Raw genomic sequence first — 23,370 nt, 5'->3', positions numbered from 1 at the left:
CTTGCCGCCTGCCTGTTCTATAGTTGGGGCCGCGTTCAACACTTCCTGATACCACCCCCAGCCCCATCAGCTCCGGCCTTCCTTACTTGCTAAGCGTCACATGTGTGTGATTCTGGTCTCCCCAGTGAGGCTGCAAGCTCCTTCCTGGGTGGGCTTAAGAGTTCAACAGACTCCTTATTAATACACCCTTTCGCTGTTATCTTGGGTGGCAAGTCGCCTCCTTTAGTCCTTTGAGCCTCGGTTTCTCCATCTGTAAAATGGGTGTAATAAACACCAAGCCACGCCTCTTAGGGTTGTAATGAGGATTGTAGGAGCTAATTTACACCTGTGAGTCGCAGGGCCTGGTGCTGAAAACGGTGCACCTCCTCCCACCTTGCTCCCTGCTCTGACCCAGGCGGGCACCAAAGGGCAGCTCCAAGGAGCATCGCTGAGCTCGGGCTCTGGAGCCTGGCACACACGGACTCGGTCCTGCCTCTCCCCTGGACCCCGGGTCCTGCCCCACCTCTCTGAGCCTCCGCCTTCTGAGCAATAAGTGGGGTTCACATCCCTACCTGAGCAAATGCCCATCCAGAGCCTGGCACCAAGGGACAGTGACAGGCGGTCATGCTTATTTTGCCAATAATGACAAAGTCCTCCCAGTGTCTGGCACAATGGGAACCTGGCATCAGAAGACCTGGCTTCAGGGTCGCCTCTCTGGGCCTCGGTTTCCCCATCTGTAAATGGGGTCTCTGCTGTGAGGGGTGCGTGGGTGGCACTGTCGTCCTTTAGCCCCATTCACCCCACCCTCTGAGCCACAGAGCTGCCGTTCAGCCTTTATTGACAGAGGACAGTCCTCCCACACTAAGTTACACGGTCTCGGTGTCGCCCCAACACTGGTCTTCACGAACAATGACCCAAATATCTCAGCCTCCCGGGGGTCACATCACACAAAGCATCTGAGCAGTGCTGGTTGGATGGGCAGCACTGGGCTGTGTGTCACAATGGTGATGCTCAGCAGAAAGTTCCAGTTAGGAAGAAATTCAAGATGGTCCTTCAAGACAGGCCTGAATGCCAAAACTCGCAGGTGGCTGGCTGCCCTGTTGATTAATCAGAAAATCCTGGCTCTGGGTTTGGGCACCCGCAGGCGAAGGAAGCAGACATCCAGCTGGTCAGGAGAGGACAGTGGTATTAGCCACCGCTGTAGCTTTTCTGTCTCAACTTAGCTGGATGGTCCCTAGTTAATGCCTCTTTTCCCAGCGTGCTCACTGAGGTCCCCACTAACCCGACTGTCTGCAGAACCCGCCACTTGGGGAAAAAGACATAAGCAAGGTCATGGGGCAATGAGACAGGCCACCAGGTGCCCATAAATACTCTGCATCGCAGCTTCCTCAGCCCCAGGTCACTGCGTGGCTCAAGTGTTACCTGGTTCACAGTTGACTTTCTTACCATCAGAAGTGTCTTAAAGTCTAGAACAACACTTCCCTCCCCATCCCTCCATTCCCACCCTGATTTGAAGCCCCCAGAACTCACAACTCTGGTGCCTCCCCTCTTAGGGGCACATGGCAAGAGATTCGAATCATGGCTGAACAGTTACAAAAATACTCGGTCTCTAATTGTTAAAAAATAGGATATTTCCCAGTATCAAAAGTGCTTGTTTGCTCTAGAAACCAGCCCCAAGCTGCAAAGGGCTGAACAGCTAGTTGGAGACGTGACTGATGGATAATTTGGGGAGTTAGGATTGCCTGGATCGGGTAGGGACCACGGCATCTCGTTCCAGGAGCCACGGGCTGGGTTGGAAGAGGTGGTGTGGGTGGGATCCAATAAATATAAATAAAAGTACGCAGAGTCACTGTGCCCGGCGTGGCCCAGGGACTTGCTCTAGGAAACCCTAGCAGACTACGGGAGAAGGGGGCCTGGAGGCCGGCGGGGCAGGTGCCCGTTTCAGAGGTCAACCTGCTCTGGTCTAAGAGAATTTTGACAGTCAGCAGCTCCACTCCCAGCCTCAGGGCCTGTCTGCTGGTAGCTGAGACAGGTGTTTCATCCCATAACAATAAATTAAAGGCCTTCCCGCTGGGTGTTTCTGTGGTGCGCCAGTGTGTCCCAAAGTGGGCTGCAGGTGGTTTCAGGAGCCAGCAGGGAAGAAAGCTAGAGCAAACCTGTTCTCAGCATGACCAGCCCTCAGAGGAGTGTCAGGGAGATGGGGGAGGCCAGGATGCTTGTCCACTCTCCTCTGTCCTTCTGACTTGGAGAGCCTCCAGAAGCTTCCCGGGGAGGTGAGGTTCAGCCAGCAGCCTCACCAAACATCCAGAGGCCTGTGGAAGGGTGAGAGGCCTTTCTTCCAGGAGCACCTGGCTTAGTGAGCGTCCTTCTGGGGCCCAGGTCCTGGGGCAGGCGAGGCCGTCAGCTCAAAGCAGGGCTATGGGCTTGTTCCCCGGGGTGCCCAGGTACTGAGAGGAGGAGGTGGCGGCTGACGTGGCCATGCTGTCCGGGGTCGAGTACGCGGCGTAGAGACCGGTCACTTGCAGGTCTGGGAAGGACTGGTCGCTGCCTCCGGAGACGGGGGTCAGGCCCGAGGGCCCCAGCTCACAGCCAAGTGGGGAGTCTCCGAAGGCCCCCAGCGTGTCCAGGCTGAAGCCCTCATCCTTCATCTCCTCCCAGAGGTTCCCTTTCAAAGAAAAGAGCATGTGTGTGAGCTGGCTTCATGTCAGACAGACCCGAATTCAAATGTTGTCTTAAGGTAGAGGCAAAGACCAAGTGTGGGCTTAAAGTCATGTGTTTCAGGGCCACGTGGAGGAGCCAGAGTGCCAGCCCTGTCCCTTCCCTCCCCACTGGGTGTCCCCGGGAAAGTCACTTCCGTCTCGGAGCCTCGGGCTCCTGGGAATGAAATCAGGTAATCAGAGACTCCACCTCCTTGAACTAGCGACTTAAACAAGGGGATGTGTGGGAAGCACTTAGCCCCCGTTAAGCAGTATCATCACGGTCAAAGCCAAGGTTTCCTCGGCATGTTTCATTTGCACAATAATCCAGGGGGAGAGGCAGGGTGGTTCAAACATACCTATATCATAACTAACTTACTGACTTGCTCACTAGCTGACCTGCTAACTTGTCCTTTTCCCTCACTAGTCATGGAACTCCTTGAAGGCAGACGATTTCTTGGCCGTTGGCTGGCACATAGTAGGTGCACAGGTGTGGGGGAATGGATGGACCCTGAGCCTTCACTGAAGGCTAACTTCCCTTGTCCATTCATTCATCCATTCATTCATTCCCCGTGTAGTGAGAATGACCACGTGGCAGGCAGTGGGTCAGAGTGTGACCTGGCATGAGGTTGGCCAGTGCCAGTTGAGGCAGTTACTGGTTGAAAGTTTGAGGTCAGAGAGACCTGGGTTGAAATCTTAGCTCTGCCACTTACTAGCTGGGCAGCCTCAGGCCAGTGACTTCTCTTTGTGTCGGTTTCCTCATTGGCAGAATGGGGACAGAAAACGGCAGTGACCTCCCGGGACTGTTGCCAGCTGAGATGGGCTGATGTCTCTGAAGTGCTTGGCACAAGGCCTTGCATACAGTCAGCGCGCATTAAATGCTTGCTGTAATTCGCTATGATTAGGTGGTTGGGAAGTGTTTGTTGAAGGAACGAACTGCGGGGTAAATGCAGACAGTCCCCCTCTTCCTTGTCCTCCTCGATCTTTCTTGCCCCCCCCCCCCAGTCTACCTGTCCCCCTCTGTTCCCATCAGCCCCTCCTCCGGCCTCACCCTGCAGAGCGAAGTCCATGATGCTAGGGTCCAGGGCGTCCACCTCAGTGTTCATGTCAGTGCTGATGTTGAGGAAGTCCACCGGAGCCCTTCCCATGGCGGGGTTGGGGAGGGGGCTGGGGCTGAGGTCCGGCAGGGCATGCAGGGGTGGGGTCTGGGCCGGGGCAGGAGAGTCTGGGGCAAGATGTGCCTGGGGCTGGACCTGGTGGTGCAGGGGGACCGACTGCAGGGACAGGGTCATCAGTGGCTGGGGTGGGAGCTGGGAGACGGCCAGACAGCTGTGGGCCATGGCCACCGTGGTGGCGTGGGTCAGCACGGGGGCCTCAGGCTCCCCTGGCTTGCCGGGGCGTCGGCAGCTTTCTGGCCGGTCCGAGATCAGCTTGTCCAGCTCCTCTGCAGGCAAATGGGAGAGGTCAGTCAGCAGAAGCCACCCTACAGTTCCTGGCCTGGGTTCAAATCCCAGTGTTACTACCTGTGTGATTTTAGCAGCCCTCTTGGACTCTCTGAACCTCAGTGTCTTCATCTCCAAGATGGCACACACACTCTACATAGGGTTGTGGAAATGTAATGAAATCACATATGATGTAGGGACTTTAAGGAATGAGAGGAGCCTCAGAAGACATTGGCTCCTCTCACTGGGACAGCACCTCAGAGGACAATCCTGTGACCTAGAACTTTACTTAAACCTCATAACAGCCCTACAAGAGGGAGATAAGACAGAGATTACAGATTCCACCAGCCTGGGACAAAAGTTATTAACACACATGGGGCCCTCGCCACTCCCTGCTACTAAAGAGACATGAAGAAGCATCACTGGATTAGAAATTGGATCCTCCTTCATGCTCTTGGATATAAACAAGACTGAAATTACTCTTAAATTATTTTTGATGGTTGGCTTGTATCTCATGGACTGTAACACAGATTTGAGACTGGACCACTAGGCTCCCAGGATCTATTTGGGTTGCACCCATTTTAGAAACAAGGATACTTAGAATCTAGAAGGTGAAACTGCCTGCCCAGGATCTAAGTATGTGTCAGGATGGGCCCTGGGTCTCAAGTCGAACCCCAGAGCTTTCCATGGGGTGGGCATCATGCTGTACCCCCTCAGTGGAGGGCCTCCCTGGATCCTGTTATGCACATTCTCTCATTGAATTGTTCCGCAGACCCAAACCTCAAGCACCCAGATAGCCATAGGGCCAGGCCAAATATCCCTAAGGCTGGGTGGGATCAGCCTTCCATGTCTCTCTCTCCATTCATATGTCACTTGTCTGTCCCCTGCTTCACATCTCTTAATTTAAAAAAAAAACAGGTGCAGCATTTTATTCTAATATAAAAGTAGAGGTCATGTGAAGAATATGAACATTATCAGTGGTCTCCATTCACAGTAAAGATTTTAGTTTCTTCTAGTCTGTGTGTGCATGCAAGTATATGTGCAGGTGTGTGTGTATATATTTATAGATTTATACGTGTGTGTATATGTGTATGTATATATATATACACTATACATAGAGATGCGTGTGGATATAAATGCATCTTAAAATGTGATCATGCTGTGTATATAGATGCATAAGCTGCCTTTTTCCACTTACTGTATTGGGATCATTTCTTTATGCTCCAAAAATAGTTTATCTCTAATACTTGCACAGTATAACATTTATATCTATTTAAATAATCCCCTAGGTTGCTTTCAATTTTTTACTATTCAGAATAACTTCATGATGGATAACTTTGTTCATACACCTTTTGCTCAAATCTTTGATGTCTTCTGCATAAACAGCCAGAAGTAGAATAAGTGGACCAAACTGGGGGACCAAGTTTGCAGGGTTTTGATAGATTCCTTTGCCCTGGAGAAGTTTCACCGCTGATGTTCCCACCCATTGTGCAGGATGATGCCTATTTCTCCACATCCTAGCCCACACTGGGTGTTATTGTTTTATTATTTTTGGAATCTGCACCAACATGGCCAGGCTTTCCCATGGTTGTTTCGTTCGGAATTTCTAGGGAAGAAACCAGGATTGTTAGTGAGATTCAATAGCTTTTTGTATGTTTCTGACCAGACCCTTCAACTGACTGGGGAGGGGAGGGGAGGGGAGGTGTATTTCACAGTGGGGAAGGGGGACGGTCACCAGGCAGAGCTGGGCGGGGTGTGTGTGTGTGTGTGTGTGTGTGTGTGTGGCGGGGCGCCCGGGCCTCACCGGGGTTGGCCATGCTCCGGTGGATGGCAGCCAGGTCCTTCCTCTTCCATTTGTACATCTCCTCCTCCATCTTGTCGATGCGGGCCAGGTTCAGGGCCCACAGGCAGCCCTTGCGCGAGGAGCCACCCGTCTTGTTCTCCACCTTCTCAAAGCACTTGTTCAGGGACAGATTGTGCCGCACCGAGTTCTTCCATCCGTCAGGCGCTGTCTATGGGGAGAAATGGGCACATGGGAAGCCCACTGCAGGGATGTCCCTCTAAACCTTCCCCCTCCCCCTCAGCCTCAGGCCTAGAGGGGCAGGGGGAGAACATCAGTGTCCAACGCTCAACCTCGAGCTGGGAAGACAAGAAAGAGCAGTGGGGATTGTGGCACATGGAGGGGGATGGCGAGGAGGGGAGTGCGCCCTGATTAAAGCTCCAGGCAATGGTTACCACACGAGGACCAGGCCCAGGGCTGCCGGATCTCTCACCCTCTCTCCCACTCAGGAAGCAAGCAAATGGCGATACTCGGATACTGGGTAACTGGTCGAGTATATTAAATGCTGATCATTTTTTCCTTGTTGATACAATTTTCTCTATTTTTTGTGAAGTATAGTTGAGTTACAATGTTGTGTTAGTTTCTGGTGTACAGCATAGTGATTCAGTTCATATTTATATATATACACACATATATATACATATATATACACATATATATGTATATATATACTTTTTCAGATTATTTTCCATTATAGTTTATTACAGGATATTGAACATAGTTCTCTGTGCTATACAGTAGGACTTTGTTGTTTATCTATTTTATATAGAGTAGTTTGTATCTGCTAATTCTGAACTCCTAATTTATCTCTCCCCCCTCCCTTTCGCCTTTGGTAACTAGATATATTTTTTATGTCTGTGAGTCTGTTGCTGTTTTGCAAATAAGTTCATTTGTATCATTTTTTAGATTCCACATAAAAGTGGTATTGTATGATATTTGTCTTCCTCTGTCTGACTTCACTCAGTATAATAATCTCTAGGTCCATCTGCGTTGCTGCAGATATAAAAGCCAATCATTTTTGAATGCTCAGACTTTGTTGTTAGGTAACCAGACACTGCTGCGCATCTCATGCCCTATTCATTTCATTCTGTCTCTCTCAGACACACACACACACACACACACACACACACACACCACTGTGCTGCAATATATCTGCTAAGGACACTGTCCAGGCCAGGGATCCCCCCCACAGCTTGGTACTCTCTGATCACTGTCGCCTTTTTCCTCTTTGATGCCAACAAGGATAACATTACTAATGGCCAACCAGGTGCCAGGAGCTGCCAGCGCCTTTACATGTGGATCCTCACTAACCTTGCCAGCTGGCTGGGCATTCTCCCCATCTTACAGAGAGGGAAACTGAGGCTCAGAGCTGTGAAGGTTCTTGCCAGGTCTGTTTTGCATCATTATATTTTACTGAGTCTGTGCTGAATAACTAGGTTGGCCCCCTGAGATACTTGGTGAACTCCTCTTCACCCGTCAGAGCCCAGCTCAAATGTCCCCTTTGTTTCTGGATTTCTTGGCCCAGGTCTGTGTGAGTGCGCATTGCAGGTGTCTATGGAGGACTGAAAGGGTGGCCCAGTTTGGCCCAGGGCCAGCCCTGGGTTCTGGCAGTGCCAGGGAGAGTTCGGGGCAGCTCCAGCACCCCTACCCTGGCTGGGACCCCCTCACCTTGAAGTAGGGGAAGTGCTCCTTCATGAAGCTGTAGATCTCACTCACGGGCAGGCTGCCTGTCTTGCTGTTCTTTAGGGCCATGGCGATCAGACAGCTGGAGGCAAAAGGCGGGGTGGGGCAGGCCAGGTGTGAGGTCAGCCTGTGACCTCAGGCTGACAGCCCAAGGTCCCCTCTGCCGGGAATTCTGCCCTGCTGAACCCCATCGGTACTAGCCCCTACATACTCATAGTATTAGCCCTCAATACCTTTTCCTGTCCTCCGTCTTTCCCACCCTCTGCCCTTCTCCTCAATCCTGAGTGCAGCCATAGGTACTGATTTGAGAAACCTTGTCTTTTCCTCTTTTAATCTTTCCCAGCATCAGTGTCTGTGGGCCTTAAGATTTTAACTAGATTGCTTACCCGCCTCCCCTTATGAAGTGCAAATACTATTATTTTGATGACTTTTTACATCAAAGGGAACTGAAGCTCAGAGAGGCCAAGCCACTTCCCCAAGGCCACACAGCGTGTGAATGACAGAGTGGAGTGCCAGGCTCAGTGTCTGGAGTGGGCTCTCAACCCTGGGTGTTGATAGACCACATGATGGTTTTTCTTAAAAATGGGTCCCTCTGGGGGTTCCCCACTCCCCAAAAGCCTGGGCCACCACACCCAGCTGTCTGAGGTGCCCTCACACCTCTCCTCCCCCAGCCCCCCACAGTCCTGGCCCCCCTGGACCTCACCTGTATGAATAGATGGGCTTGGGGTAGTGTTTGGGGTGCAGTTCCTGAGATGAATGAACAGCCATGCGGGGCTGGGGGTAGGGAGGCCGTGCACCAAACGGGGAGCCGTACAGGCCCACGGGAGCGCACTTCTCATAGGCAGGGACGGGGAGGGTGGCAGAAGAGATAGAGATAGTGAGAGAGAGCAGAAGTCACTCACAGTGACCGTACCCCCACCCAGTCTCGAAAAGCGAGATGCAGGGTTTACACCCCAGCAGACAACCTTGTCTCTGCCCACTGCAGGGTTCTGGGCGGAAGCGAAGGAACAACCCCATGACATGGGCCTACTGGAGAATGTTATTCCCGTGTTCCGGGTGGGTAAACTGAGACTCAGAGTGGTCCCTGGCCAGCCCAAACCAGGAGGGTTTGCCTTTGATTCCAGGGCCCCTCCAAGCCCCCAGTACCTGCTGGACACCCGGGTGTAGCGGGAACGGTGATTGGGAGGTGGGAGAGTATAGCTGTGGCGGGTCCTGCAGGCTGGATGAGGGCTGGCCCCCCACAGGGAACTGGTTCATCTGCTGGGTCCGGGAGAGGAGACAGAGGGTTGGGGGAGACCCCAGCCCTGGAGGACACCCCCCTCACTCCCTGACCCCTGTGTGGCACTTACACTGGCTCCATGGTTGGCCATGGGACCCAGACCCAGCACACCTTGGGGAGCCATGCCCGCTGGGCTGTGGAGCAGGGGACCTGGGGCAGCTCCCATATGCAGGTCAGCTGTCCTGGCCAAGGCACCTGCAAGAGGGAAACATAGAGATGCCTGGGCTGGGGAATGGTGTCTGTGGGCAGGGACAGCCCAGTCCCTGGGCATCCCCAGAGAATGGAGCCACCCCCCACCCTTGGGATCAGGCACATAGTAGGTGCATGGCAAATCACTTCTCTAGGTATACTGGTATAGAGTGGGTTCCTACCAGCTGCGGGTTCCTACCTGCCCCTCTGCCAAGGATTAGCTCAGGAATATCATACGTACCTCTTTCTTCTGTGCTGGACCTGGGATAGACATTGCTGATCTATCACAGATTCTCCTTACACCAGCCTGATTTTAGGCAGCCACCACCAATCAAAGAAAGCTGATGTACAAGACAATCCTGCCCTGACCTTCAGCTCTCCTCTGAGTTCTGGCTGCCACCTGGGCTCATCCTTTGTGCCTTGAAGGGTCTGTCTGCCTCGTCCTCTGTCTCTGACCAGATCCTCAGCTCCCCGAGAGCCAGGACCACATTTTATATGACTCAGTGCTCCCAACCCCTGGCAGAGTGACAGGTACACAGGAGGTGTGCAGTGATGCAGTGAAGGAAGGGGCTTCCTTATTTCAGTTACCATCTATTGAACACCTACTGTGTGCAAGGTACTTTCTGCATGGTGTCCTCATAACACCCCATCAGGGGAGTTCTGTTCTCTCTTCGTTGCAGATAAGGAAACAGATCAGAGGGGAAGGCACTCACCCAAGGTCACAAGCTTGGGGTCTAGAACCTTGGGGTTCTAGATCAGAAATGGACAGACTACTGGCCACCAGGCCAAATCAGCCCACAGCATGTTTTTGTCAATAAAGTTTTATTGACACACAGCTACATCCAGTCATTTACAGATTGTTTGTCTGTGGCTGGTTTTGTCCTGCAGGGGCAAGCTGAATCGTTTCAGCAGAGACCACACGGCCTCCCAGGCCTAAAATACTGACCAGCCCTTTACAGAAAAAGTTTGCTGACCCCTGCTACTGATGTTTAAGGTGAGAAAAAGTTGTCCAGTGAAAGAAATACTCCTAGACATTAATTTTTCAACTACTGGTACTTTTTAGAAATTCAAGTGTAGTTGATTTACAATGTTGCGTTGGTTTCTGGTGTACAGCATAGTGATTCAATTATACATATATATATATTCTTTTTCATATTCTTTTTCATTATAGGCCATTACAAGGTATTGAATACAGTTCCCTGTGCTCTACCGTAGGGCCCTGTTGTTTTCAACAATTGGTGCTTTTAAGGTACTGCGGTGTTTGTTTCTGGTGATAGGTTTTCTTCAACACTTTCCATGTCCCTAAACGTTTAGTCCTCTTGCTATGACTGCAACTAACTGCCATTTATTGAGCACCTACTGTGTGCCGGGCCCTGCGCCCAGCACTTTCTTTGAAGAAGTCAAAGTATATCTGTGAAGAGTCAGAGAGCAAATCTTTGAGGCTTTGCCAGCCACATGATCTCTGTCTTCTTTGCTTTTTCATAGCTCTTGAAAAATGTAAAAGCATTCCTAACACAAAGGCTGGACAAAAACAGGCCAGCGGCTGCACATGGTTCTGGGGACTGTAGTTTGCCGACTGCTCTAGGGGTTCGGGGTGTCCCAGGGAAGGGGGAGGGTCTGTCTTTTTTGTTCACTGACACCTGAGCGCACATTGGGCCTGACACACAGCAGTGAGCAAATGAATGAACACATCCCTCTGAGGAAGGCAGGAGTCCCATTTTACAGAAGGAGAAACAGGCCCAGAGATGGAGAGGGAGTAACCTGGCCAGGGCCACACAGCAGTGGTTGTCAGTGCTGGGTGTCACCCTTCCCCAGCACCACCCTCACGCCACCCGCCTTGCCTCTGAGCCTACCTGGGTGCGCGTGCGGTGCACTGGGGCCTCCCAGGTCCACGCGGCCGCTCGCCATCTGCTGCAGTCGTGGCACGTCCACGGCCGTGAGCCATGACAGTGACTGCAGGTCCCCAGGAAGGTCGTCATCGCCGGTGGAGGCCAGGAGTCTGCAGGGAGGAGCAGGAGCTTGGGTGGGGCGGGGAGCTCGGGCCAGCCCCTGTGGGGGGCTCCCCTACCTCTGGAATCACCCCCTTGGTCTCTCCCCTCCCCAAGCCATTCTAATCTTCCAAGCTGCCCATCCCCAGGGATTTCCCTTGAGCAGCCAGCTCGCCCATCCTCAAATCTTCCCTTCATTTATTCACTTAACATATTGTACTTGGTTCCCATCCCCCAATACTCAACACTAAGGTTTGTTGAGCACTTACTATGTGCCAGCACTGTATCAATTCCTTCACGGGTATTAACTCATTGAACACACCCAGTCACCTGAGGGGGCAGGTGCTATTATTCCCATTTCACTGATGGGGAAACTGAGGCTCAGAGTCACTCACCCAAGGAACAGGAAGTGGTGGGGCTGGAAGCCGGGCCATGTGGCCCGATGCCTGAACTCTTCACCGTGACCCCAGGCAGACCCTAGAGGGTCCAGTTAGGATCCACGTTCACCACCCCTCAACCCATTCATTAGCGAAAACATCGCTTTCTATGGAAAGACAAAGTGCCCATCAAGGATTCCAGGCAGGTACCCCAATTTGGGGTAACTGTGGCACCCCAGCACCCTTGAAGTCATGCTCACCACACGCCCAGCAGCATCTCGTCCACGTTGTAAGGTGGCAGCAGAACTGTCAGGAGCCCACGCCAGGCCCATCACGCCTGCCACCCGGGGCCAGATGAGGCCCTGCTGGCCACACACTTTCTGGTCTGATGCCCAGAGGCCCACTGTCCGAATTTTAAACTCCAAGTTTCAGAAATAGGCATCCTGGGTCCAAGTAGAGCCGGGGTGAGAGATGCAGCCTGTGGCTTTTCTCCCGCACGTGACAGTGGACCCTGTGGGGGCATCCGCCTCTACCCCCTCCTGCCACCTGCATGGCTGCCCCAGCCGGTGTTCCCTCTCCTCCTCTTCCTCCGTCTCTCTTCCCCTCTCCTTCCCATCTCGCCCGCTCTCTTTCCCTGTGTTTTAGGGCCACAATTAGCGTTGCCATGGCTCCCGCTGCTGGGTTGTCGCAGGGCCTGGGCCCTCAGCCCACCAAGCTGGCATCAGGTGACGGCCTGGCTGCCCCGGCGATTGGCTGCCTCGTAGGAAAACAGGGCCTGGAGATGATTTGAAAACCCAGCCGGCCCGTGTTGGTGGCAGCAGTTGGCCTGGCTGCTGTCCCCTGGTGGCCCATTGTGTGACAAACGACTGTTGCCCCCGTGGCACGTGGTTCCTATTGTCCTGGGGTCTCCATGCAATTGTTTTTACAGCCCCCCCCCCCAGCTGCCGCCCATTCGACCCGCTCATAACTCATCTGGACGAGTGACAGCCACGGGCCAGGCCTGGTGGATGCCATCTGTCCCCTCGGGCCCAGGGAGACCATGGGGTGAGGCTGAGGGGCAGGGCCTGGTGTGCTGCCTGCCGTCGGGGAGCCTGGCCGGCCCCACCCAGCCCTCCTCATCCCACAGCCCGCCGACCTCCCAGCATCTGGTGATGCGAGCCCCACTCCTGCCCAGTAAACTGCTGTAGCTCCACACTGCCCTTGCTGCTCTGCCTGACACTGAGGCCACAGGGAGGAGTGAGGATGAGGCCCTACTGGCAAGTTTCTTAAGGTGAGGGCCCCACCAGCGCCCCCGAATCGTAGGAAGAGGGGCTTGTCAATCCCCAGTCTCTCTGGTGGTGGGAGAATCTGAAAGGCAGTACACCCACTGGTTCAGAGCGTGGGCTCTTTAGGGGGAGGGTGTAGCTCAGTAGTAGAGCATGTGCTTAGCATGCACAAGGTCCTGGGTTCAATCCCCAGTACCTCCATTAAAAATTTTTTTTTCATAAATAAGTAAACCTAATTACCTCCCTCCCCTAAACAAACAAGCAGACAAACAAAACAAAACAAAAAACAAAAGCGCGTGGGCTCTGGTTCTAATCCTGATTTTCACTTCCCTGTGTGTCCTTGGGCTACTGACTTAACCTCTCTGGGCCTCAGTTTTTGATCTGTACAATGGGGATAAATAAGAGTTCCTATCCCATAGGATATTGTGAGGATTAAATGTATTATTGCGTATCAAGCCTTGGAACCATTTCTGACTTCGCTATCGTTAATGTTAATATTAATGATAGTATTAGTCAGGTCCTCAGGGGACCAGAAGTACACTGAAGCTCTGGGCTCTGACATCAGATGTGCTTCCAAACCTCCCTGAGCCTGTCTCCGCATCTGCCGAGTGGGGTAACAGTGGCAGAGGCAAAGCACTCATAAGAGGCTCTTAGTGAACGTCCATCCTCCCCCTCTGCCCCTTCTCTCTCTGACGTGGCACCCAGGGCTCCCTAACCTCCCCCAGACACGTCTTCAACCCACACACTCATATATCCATCATCTCTGTGTCCCCACCAGCAGGGATGGATGCTCAGAGCCACTGAGTCAGGCTTTCAGGGGATGAAAGCAGTTAACCCAGGCTCCCCTCGGCCCAGTGCTGGGGAGCCATGGCCCCCGCCCCACCCTTCAGCCAGCTCAGGTGACCATGCTTTGACATGGGCATAGCCCATGCTGGGCCCTGGGGTTGTTCCCACCTCCTCCAGCACACCTCTATCGTGCCTTCCTCTGCACCTGCGTACCTTGCATTCTTTCACAAAGGATGCCTTTCTTTCTCCTTCTCTGGATCTGTCAGCATCCCCCCACCTGCACCCCCATTTCTCTGAGGCCCAGGGAGCACCCTAGTGGGCCACCAGCCTCCACCTTCTCCTGGACTTGGCTGATGTCCCCAGAGAGGTCAGGGGCTTCACCCCCAGGTCTGGTGGGGAGGAGGCTAGGACAGGGTCTGAGTCCACTGCTGGTTGCAGGCGGCCTCAGGAGAGCCTGATGCTGAAGCAGGAACCTCACACCCACCCTCTGAGGGACGAGCGGTACTCCCAGGGCCCATCAAAATGGGCCAGGCATACAGTGGGTGCTCAATAAATACTCATGGATTGGAGAAGTGAGCAAACAGATCTGGCTGTCCAGATGCCCCACCCCCACTGCCCTGGCACCTAGGTAGGAGGTGAAAGGCCCAGCTTAATTTTATTTAATTTTTTAGTTAAATAAAATTGAATTTCATTACAGCCTGTGGACACAGTTTGGGGTGAGTGAGTCCCTGGGGTGCACCCCGCCCTGAACTGAAGTGGGTAACATGACTGATCTTGTGGCATCCTCGCAAGAGCCTGATCAGGTAGGGATGTTACCATTACTGCCATCCCATTTGGCAGATGGGGACACTGAGGCCAGGGAGAAACAGGCCCATCTAGACTGGGTTGATTTCAGCCCCACCATCCTCTCTCCCTGCCTTGCAGGGAATGGTTGAAGAACTCTGTTCTGTGAGTTCTAGAAAATCCTGACACTGTGCTGGCCAATAGGAAGCCACATGTGGCTACTGAAATTTAAATTCAGTAAAATTATAGATTCAGTTTCATCATGCCAGACACATTTCAAGTGCTCGGCGGCCACATGTGACCAGTGGCTGCAGTACTGGATGGCACAGATGGGGAACACTTCCAACATCATGGAACATTCTATGAGGTGGCAGTGTTCTGGAACATTCTTTAATCTTGATGGACAAATCTGCAGTGTTTTTACCTTGCCTTTTTTTTTTTTTTTTATAGTGCACTCAGGTTTTATTAACATGCTTGGTCTGAGTAACTCATCTCCATTCCCTGATGGCCAAGTAGGACACTGACAAGGCCCTTAAGGCAGCTCCAGACATTATGGCTCCGGGGAGGCCGGCCACCCACAGAGCCTGGGCGTCTGCAGGAGACCTTGAGCACTTCCTGAGCTTTTCTGAAGAGTCCCAAGTAGCTTGGAGTAGAATCATGAGACCCTTGCTAGAAACAAGGCAAGGTAAAAACAACTGGGTGTTTGATTTGGATTTGGACATTTTAGGGGCTGATTTCATGGAAGGTTAAGTTTTATTAGATTTTGTTATAAAAGAGTCATCCACCCCACCCCGCACCAGCGAGGAAGTTGGGGGGAAGGGCTCTGTAAAAATGGGAGCCACATACTAAGGCATCTCATGAGGTAGTGAGCTCTCTGTCCTGGGAGCATTCAAGTGGGAGCCAAGGGAAGACCTGTCTGGCCCCTGTTGGATGAAAGATGAGCTTAAGCAACCTCCAAGATCCCTTTGGATACAAAGACCCTGTAACTCCTGGGAGCCGTCTGCAGTTAAACACCCGGTTGCATTTCCAAAGTTCTATCATCTTGGACAAGCCCCTTCCCTCTTCAGGCCTCAGTTTCCCCATCTATAAAGCAGTTGTGGGAGAGGAGAAGTTCGCTCAGGGCCCTCCTGGCCCGAGGGCTCTAGGAAGGCAGAGTAGCACTCTGGGGAGGAGCAGGTGTGAGCCCCAAGGCAGGCGGGCCTGGGCCTGAACTCTTCCTGGCTGTGTGACTGTCTGCTGCCCTGGGCCTCAGTTTCCCCATGTATAAAATGGGAATAATAATAGCACCTACCCGTGGGGGGCTGAGGAGAATGTAAGAGTTCACTTAAGCATGAGGTCAAATGAAGCACCTAGTTTTCTGCTGAAAAAACAGGTTCAACTATTAGTTCCCTTTAGGAGCCCTGAGGAGGCATCTGTCTCAAACCAGGTGGGGGATTTGTCACCAGCAGGGGGTCCCCATTAGTCAGTGGAGAGCTTTGGGGGCAAAACGAAAAGAAAAAGACCTAGGGAGCATGCCAGGGTCTTCTGAATAAAAGAGTTCACCCACTACTCCCCACCCACACAGGAAGGACTTCTTTCCACAGCTCTGTTACATCCATCTTTTCCATGTTAAAAAACACATGCACACCCCTATGGGGCATCATCGCCCCCTTTCACAGGTAGGAAAGGTGAGGCCAAGCCAGGTGAATTCGCCTCAGCAGCCTCCCAGCAGCGGCCCCAGGTACCTGCCCCAGCACCTCCCCTGGGCCCAATTTCCCCACCTGGAATGCAAGGGGGTTGAGCCCATCCCAGTGTCTGGCGGGGGGGCACTAAGACACACAACCCCTAGGGCCACCCGGGGTTGGGGACTTCAGAGGTGGGCAGCCGACCTCTGCCGGGAAGTGGGATGCTGAAGGGTCCGGTCCCATTTGGAAGGGGTCGCAGCACGGAGTGTCTGAGAGGGGGCAGACCTTGCTCGGGAGTGAGTGGTACCATGGGGCCATCAGTATCAGGATAACTCTCTGTCATCAGTGCAGTAATGTTGTCACCGGTTTTCAAGTGCCTACTATGTGCTCATCACTTGACCTGTGTTCCCTGTGTGCCCTTGTGAGTTTTGCTCTGAAGGCGCTGGGCTTATCAGAAGGCACGGGTCCTCCCATCCCAGATGGAAAAAGCCTGTGCCCAGGGCTCGCGCGTCCCTCTTTTTGTAGCATTTCTGTGTAGTTGGTTACAAGTGTAAGCTCTGGGGTCTGCCACACCCAGCTTTGAATCCTAGCCAGCCACTTAGAAGCTGTGAGATTTGTCTACCATCACCTGCCTCTCTGAGCCTCAGTCTGCTCATGTGTACAAAGGGGGTGCTAACCCCTGTATCCATCTCATAGGGTGTTGTAAGGACTGAAGGAGATAGTTTGGTTGGTGGGGGGGGGCACCTGGGACATCACTGCATCGCATGGTAGGGCTCATATTCATGTGAACATCCTCCAGGGAGTATGGGTTCAGCATGAAGAGGGCTCCGTGGAGAGGGTCACCCACAGAGTATCCAACACTCAGTAAGCATCTGCTTCATTCCACAAATACTTCCTGAACTCCCACCTGCCACGCCCTGTTCTGGCCGGCAGACAAAACTCCTTCTGTCCAAGGAGAGAACTTTCTAATTGACCTAGGGATGCACAGGAGGGGAGGTCTGCCTCATGACATGCCCACCTTCCTGCCAGCCCTCTTAGGTCTGGACCTCCCTTGTCTCCTGACAGCCTGTGGGGTGGCTACTTAACAGACCCATTTCACAGATGGGATGGTTGAGGCCCAGAGAGGGGAAGGGATACCCCTCAGCCTCTCAGCGCATGGTGACAGGGCCACTGGTTGGGGGACCCTGCGGTAGCCCCAGGCAAAGCAAGATACCACTGGATTCCATGATTACCATTCTGCACCAGCCAGGGGACCAGGCTGAAAATATCAGTTAACAGTAGCCGGTGGGGAGGGTATAGCTCAAGTGGCAGAGCACATGCTTAGCATGCACGAGGTCATGGGCTTGATCCTCAGTACTTCCTCCAAACACAAATAAATAAATAAACCTAATTACCTCCCCACTCCAAAATATTAAAAAAAAAAAAATAGCCTTAATTGATCAGCTGTGCTGCTGGGGGGATGGAAGATGAGCCAGGAGAGCGGATCGCTGGGCGGGTAAGCCTGGGGAGACCTGGATTCCAGTCCTGGCTCCACTCTTATTGCAGGTCTCTGTGCAGGTGACTGCCTTTGAACCTGTTTTCTCATGTGTGGAACAGAGGTGATCACAGGGTCTGCCTCTGGGTTCAGGGCACGTAAACCACTAGAGGGCATGGTTCAATGTTTAGTTTGAGTGCTAGGCAGGTGTTTGTGGAATGAATGGATTTCAGACCCAGCAGTCAGAGTCACCTTTCAAAAGGGACATCAGAGCCTGTCAGTGTCCTTAAAACCCATCCGAGTTGTAAGAGTTTAGCTCCCTGCCACAAACTGGCCCTTGGCTATCTCCTTCCCCATCCCCTCTGCTCTGGTAAACCTGGCTGTCTTTCAGTTCCTCAGACATTCTATGTTCTCTTTACACATGCTGTTCCTTCTGCCTAGGATGTTGTTCCATGCACTTATTCATGGCTGGCTCTTTCTCATGCTTCTGGTCTCAGCCAAAAAGTTCCCTCCTTGGAGAGGCTCTCCTTGGCCACCCCCACCCCTGGTGGTCCTTCCTTTGGTTCCTTCTGGAGAACATTTTGACAGTTTGCAATGAAGTATTCGTGTATACCTTTCCAATCTTTCTGTTCTAGGAGCACAAGGGCAGGGAAGCCCTCTATTCTGTTCAGCAGCTGGCACAGGGCCTGGCACCCTGTGGGCATTTAATACATACCTGCTGGGGTAGGAAAGGGAATAAGGATCCTCCTCGACTCCAGCCCAGTTCAGCTCCAACCCATCTTGCATCCCCCAATCTCTATCCATTTCCTGCCCAGCCTCCCCCAGACACCGCCTCCCCCAGGAAGCCCTCCTAGACCAGTCCAGCATTTCCCAGTCTTTCCATCCCCTGGAATGACATGGCAAAAACTCCCAAGATCACTCATTAATTTTCCTTGGGTGTCTCTGCTCTTATTTCCCCCTGCCTTCTAAGTCCAGAGCCCACATTTAACCCTTTATTTCCTGTCTTGGTGTGTGTGTGGGGGGGTTGCTTAGAGTTGATACAGCAGTTGTGCCATGGAAGGAACATCTATTTTGGGTTCAAATTCTATCTTAAGCCCTTTGGAGCTGTGTGACCTTGGATAAGTCGCATCTCTGTGCCTCAGTTTTCCCATCTGTAAAATGGAATAATAATAATAATAATATTATTATTCCCACCACAGAGGGCAGCGGTGAAGATGAGATCAGATAACCTGTAAGACAGGGCCCAGCACCCAGCAGGTATTGAAACCTCGTTTCTTTCTTCTCTCCTCTGGCTTTTCATGGTCACTAGGAGGGCGTTGCCCAGAAAATATTGTCACAGCAGGGAGTGGTGTCAGATCACCATCCCAGTGGTGCAGAGGCACATCCATCGTGATTATAACCAGGAGGTTTTACCTGCCGTCTCCAGATGGGGTTAGTAAAAACTTGTTATATCATCACAAACTGTTTTAGTTTCTGGTCCAACCTTTACACAAAAGGGATTAAGCATTTCACGGAGCTGTTTATTTAGCGAACATATCTTTTGTAACTGTTTACAGGAAAAAGCAAATCAAATGCCATTTTAGCAAGCTCAGAAATCCCCAGATGAGCCAAGAGTGAGTGTAACGTGAAATGATTTGATTAGGAATTTGGAAGAGAATCTTTCCTTCCTAGAACTTGGCTTGGGAATTGGTGTGCGTGCTCGTGCTCTGTGCATGTTTCTGGAGGTGGAGACACAAGATCCCAGAGGACGGCTGCACCCCAGAAAGGCTGCCTCTCATTCCTTGCCCATCAGTAGCCTGAGGACCTGTTCTGGCCACCCTGAACACCCTAAAGGGTTGTAAAGATGTTGAGGTGGTCATTGCCCCTACCAGATGAAGCCCCCCACCAGCAAGGAGGTTATAATGGGTAGAGCCACTCTGAAATGGGAGTTAAACCATTCCTATACTCTGTGCACTCAGAAGCTTAAGAGAAAAGGCAGGTGATCTGCCTCCCCTGGTCCACAGGACAGGATTTTGTCATCACTGGAGTGTGAAGCTTCCCTGAGTTTCTGTGGACGTGCTATTTCTCACGTGACATTTGTCTATCCATCCATCCAATGAGTATTTATTAAGTATTTACCGTGTGCCCGGCACTGTGGCTCACTGATGAGAAAACCACTGTCCAGAGAGGGAAAGGATTTTGCCCAAAGTCACCTCCTCTTTTAGAGGAGGAGCTGCAGGTTTCAGGAGTGAACACTTGGCATGAGGATCTGTAAGGATAACCAACGAGCTGCTTGGCCCGGGGGAGCCTCAGTTTTCCAATCTGTAAAAGGAGACTGTTGGATCCAACCTCCAGATAAGGAGTTAGCAGGTGCCTGGCACACAGTAAGTGCTTAATAACTCTCATGATTTCCCAGCACCTTGAAGAGTGGATTCCCTCCTAGTTCTGAGCCAAGGGAAAACCGACTAACCCATGCTGAGCAGGAGCTGTTAGCCGTTGCCCAGGTCAGGGCTGCCCCCATCCCCCGGCCCCCAGCGGGCTGGGATGCTGCTGCCAATTTGTTGTTGAGGCCCGGCCACTGACTCCCGACAGCTCCCTGGGGACAGGGCTGCCGCCTCCAGCTGCTGCCCGTCCAGCCCCCGCCCACCCCGCACACAGCCATTGAAAGTTAACGGCCAAACTCAGCCCCTGGGGATGGAGGCACAGGCGGCTGCGTGAAGCGCTGCATGGTGGCTGGAACCAGGCTGCACCAGCGGCCTGAGTGGTCCTCGGAGCCATTCTCTGGAGATGTGGGAGGGGGAATGAGAAGCCCATAAACTCCTCCTAGGCTATTATTTGGAGGAAAAAACATGAGTGGTTGGAAGGGGTGGGGGTGTCGCTGTATAATCATCATCATAAAAGCTTCCTTCCATGGGAAAGCCCTCTTCCCCAGGACTGACAGTCACCTCCCACTGACCTGTGAATTGGGCTCTCTCGTTGCTCGGTTTCTCAGGTGAAGAAACTGAGGCACAGAGAGGGGCAGTGACTTGTCCAGGGTCACACAGCCGTGAGGTGGTGGAGCAACTTCCTCCGTTCCAGTGCCTGTGACCTTCGCCAGTAAGACACAGGGGTGGTGGCCATGGTACCCTCTGGTTGGGACAGCCTAGAGTTCAAGTCCCCACTGTACCCATAACTAGCTGCATCATCTTGTTAAAGTCATTTAATCTGGCTGAGCCTTGATTTCCTCATCTGCCAAATGGGCACAAAGGTGCTACTCTCATGGGTGGTTGCAGCACAGGGCAGGCAGGTACTAAAGGGTTAAGAAACCACCAGCTATTATTATCATTATTATTATTATTATTGCTGTTATTTTGTTATTCTGCCTTCTGTTTATGCTGTTTAACACAAGAAAACAGTCCTGAATCCATGTGAATAGGAAAGGCTGGACCCCTAGGATCTGCCCGGAGTTGAAACTGTTATTGAATCTTTATAACAACTCTATGCAGTGGGCACTATTTCTGTCCCCATTTTATGGATGAGGAAACTGAGGCTCAGAGAGGTCCACACAACCAGAGAAGCTGGGGTTCTAACTGACTCCAGAGCCAAGCTCCTAACCCTTTTGCTACCGTCACTACACCTGCTGTGATGTAATCCTTTCCAGCAGAGAAAGGAAAACCAGAGGTCTTTGGTTGCGCGATCTTGGGAAAACCTTTTCACTTTTCTGAGCCTCAGTTTCCTCACCTGTACGATGGGGGCTCATCAGAGCAGCCTCCCAAGCTGGCCATCCAGTCAGTGCCCACAACTGTGTGCCTGGTCCACATCTAGGGTTCCAGCCCTGTCCACAGCTATCTCTCAGCAAATATTTGTTTGAATTTGTGACCTCATCTGGGTCTCAGAAGGCAGCCTCCAGGCCCACCACCTCCCTCTAATTGGAGGCTGTGGTCTTTCCCAAAGGCATGGCTGGTGAGTCGTAGTAGCCCCAGGAGGCCAGACAGCCCCTGGGTAAACAGGGCTGATCTGAGGTGACAGCCGGCTCTTCCCAGGCCAGCCCCTGTCCTGTCCCCACTCCATAATCTGGGCTGTGCCCCCTCAACCCATGGACACGGTGCTTGCCTTGGGGGCGGGGCACTGGGAATCAGATCAGGCCTTCCCTGGCTCAAGAGAGAGAGGCCCCTGGGATACTTCTGTTTCTCCTCCTGCGTCTCTTTGCTGTGTGACCTTGGACAAGCCCTTTCTCCTTTCTTGGGGGGCATTTTCTGGAGTGCTGTTAAGACCACTGGAAGAGAAGGAATAGCTGCTACTGTCATCTTAACGTCCACCCGGATGCCCAGTCTCTCACCCAGGGAAGGGGCTTCTCTTGGAGGAGAAGAAAGAGTGCAGGCTTTCAGTGGCCCCACTGCCCAGGCCACAAGCCATACACTCTCTGAGAGACCACCTTTGAAATCGAGACCTCCTGCAAAGTCACAGGATTTAATATAACCATAGTTCTTGGGCAGTTTCAGGAACCATAAACAGCACAGAAACACTTTAAACACTTAAAATATGTATGTCGTTCGTTAGTGTTGAAGCCCTCACCTGTATTCTTGTGCAGAGGGGTGGTGATTTTGCGCTGAGTTTCGAATAATTCCTGACATCGTAGATGAAATGTCACTTTCTATCATCTCCTTGGGGAAAAGACAAGCAGAAAATAGAGCTCCCATCAGCAATGATGTGGACAGGGCAGAAAACCCATAGTTTTCCCACAACTCAGAAGGACAGAACTCAACAGAACATTTAAAAAAAAAAAGGGGGGGGTACTGGGGGAGAAAGTACTAGAGAATTCCTGGGCGTCACAGGTCACTTTCCCAGGCAATTCTACGGGTTTTAGAAGCAAATGAAGAGAACGGAATGAAATTCCAGGTTCTTTCGAATTAATGGGGGAAGGGCAGAGGGGCAGAGGAGGGCTCTAGATTCCAAATGTCAAGTCTTGGAAAATGTTGATTTGCAAAATAGGGAATCAGAAAAACCTGATTCCCTTCCAAGTCTAGTATTTTTCATCCGCAGCTCTCTTATGGCTATTTTGGAGATGGAAAAGGACAGCTTCATGTGTCAGGTACCTTTCTCTGGGGGATCCAAATTCCCCTTGCAAAGGGAATAGTTCCCCGCAGGGATCCCGCCCTGGAAATGCCTTCAGAAATGCCACATGCCCTTGCTGGAAAACCATCCCCACTACTCCACCTCACACCCCCATTCCTGCTACACACAAACGGCCTTTAAAAGAAATCTTCCCTAAGTTTCTCAAACTCTAAGCCTGAAACGAACACAGAAACCCACTAAACACTCTCAGATCCGCCCCAAAAGTCATTCAAGGATTCCTGGAAAGGAGAAAAGGGGAGTCGAGAGAGGTAGCCCCCGCAGAGAGAGACCCCTGCTCCGGGTCTCCCCCCAGGAAATGCAATGCACGGCACTGCCCGGGAGGAGGGAGCAAAGCCGACCCTGCAAGGCGGTACCTGGAGCCGATCCTCGCCGGGCCGCCGCTGCAGGCGCTCCTGGGGAGGGTGGGGGTTTCGGAGGGGGGCTCCCTCGCGCTCGCCCCTCGCGTTCCGCAATTTGGCCGCCGTCGCAGCTCGAACCGTTTTTAAATTTCCCTCTCTGGAGCTGTCCAGCTCAGAGCATGCGCAGTAGCCGTGCGGGGGGCTTTTCCCCAAGGGTCAGTTACAGGGCAGGGTCAAGGGGATTGCAGCGGGCGTTTCCCAGCAGCAGTGAGCCTTGCGCGCCCCGGGGCTCCGGGTGGGGTGTGGCGCAGGGGTGGAGACACCCCTCTTCAAACTTTGCCAACAGTGGCCGCAACTGCATGCCCGCGAGCATGCGTTGAGGAGCAGTGGGAGGGTGATTTAGGCCGTAAGAATTAAGTTGCAAAAGGATGCTGAGTGCATTAAAACTTGCAATCCGTCACTGCCCAGGGAAAGGAGGTGGGTGGCAGCGGAG

General features: G+C 52.4%; 2 protein-coding genes across 2 annotated transcripts in view; one reads left to right on the top strand and one right to left on the bottom strand.

Annotated features, from left to right (window-relative positions):
* MYO1H (myosin IH) overlaps positions 1-23,370 on the top strand; it is a 101,937-nt gene that overhangs the window by 4,504 nt on the left and 74,063 nt on the right. The window lies entirely within an intron of this gene.
* FOXN4 (forkhead box N4) lies at positions 1,580-22,340 on the bottom strand. The gene is made up of 9 exons (XM_010963571.3): positions 21,979-22,340; positions 10,962-11,107; positions 8,990-9,114; positions 8,787-8,900; positions 8,344-8,471; positions 7,626-7,722; positions 5,922-6,129; positions 3,727-4,119; positions 1,580-2,644 (listed from the first exon to the last, which is right to left on the bottom strand). The coding sequence occupies exons 1-9, from the start codon at positions 22,101-22,103 to the stop codon at positions 2,385-2,387; spliced, it is 1,596 nt and encodes a 531-aa protein (XP_010961873.2). The 5' UTR covers positions 22,104-22,340; the 3' UTR covers positions 1,580-2,384.

Source organism: Camelus bactrianus, chromosome 32 (genome assembly GCF_048773025.1).
Source record: "Camelus bactrianus isolate YW-2024 breed Bactrian camel chromosome 32, ASM4877302v1, whole genome shotgun sequence".
NCBI classification, from domain to species: domain Eukaryota; kingdom Metazoa; phylum Chordata; class Mammalia; order Artiodactyla; family Camelidae; genus Camelus; species Camelus bactrianus.
This window is presented reverse-complemented; position numbering and strand designations above follow the sequence as displayed.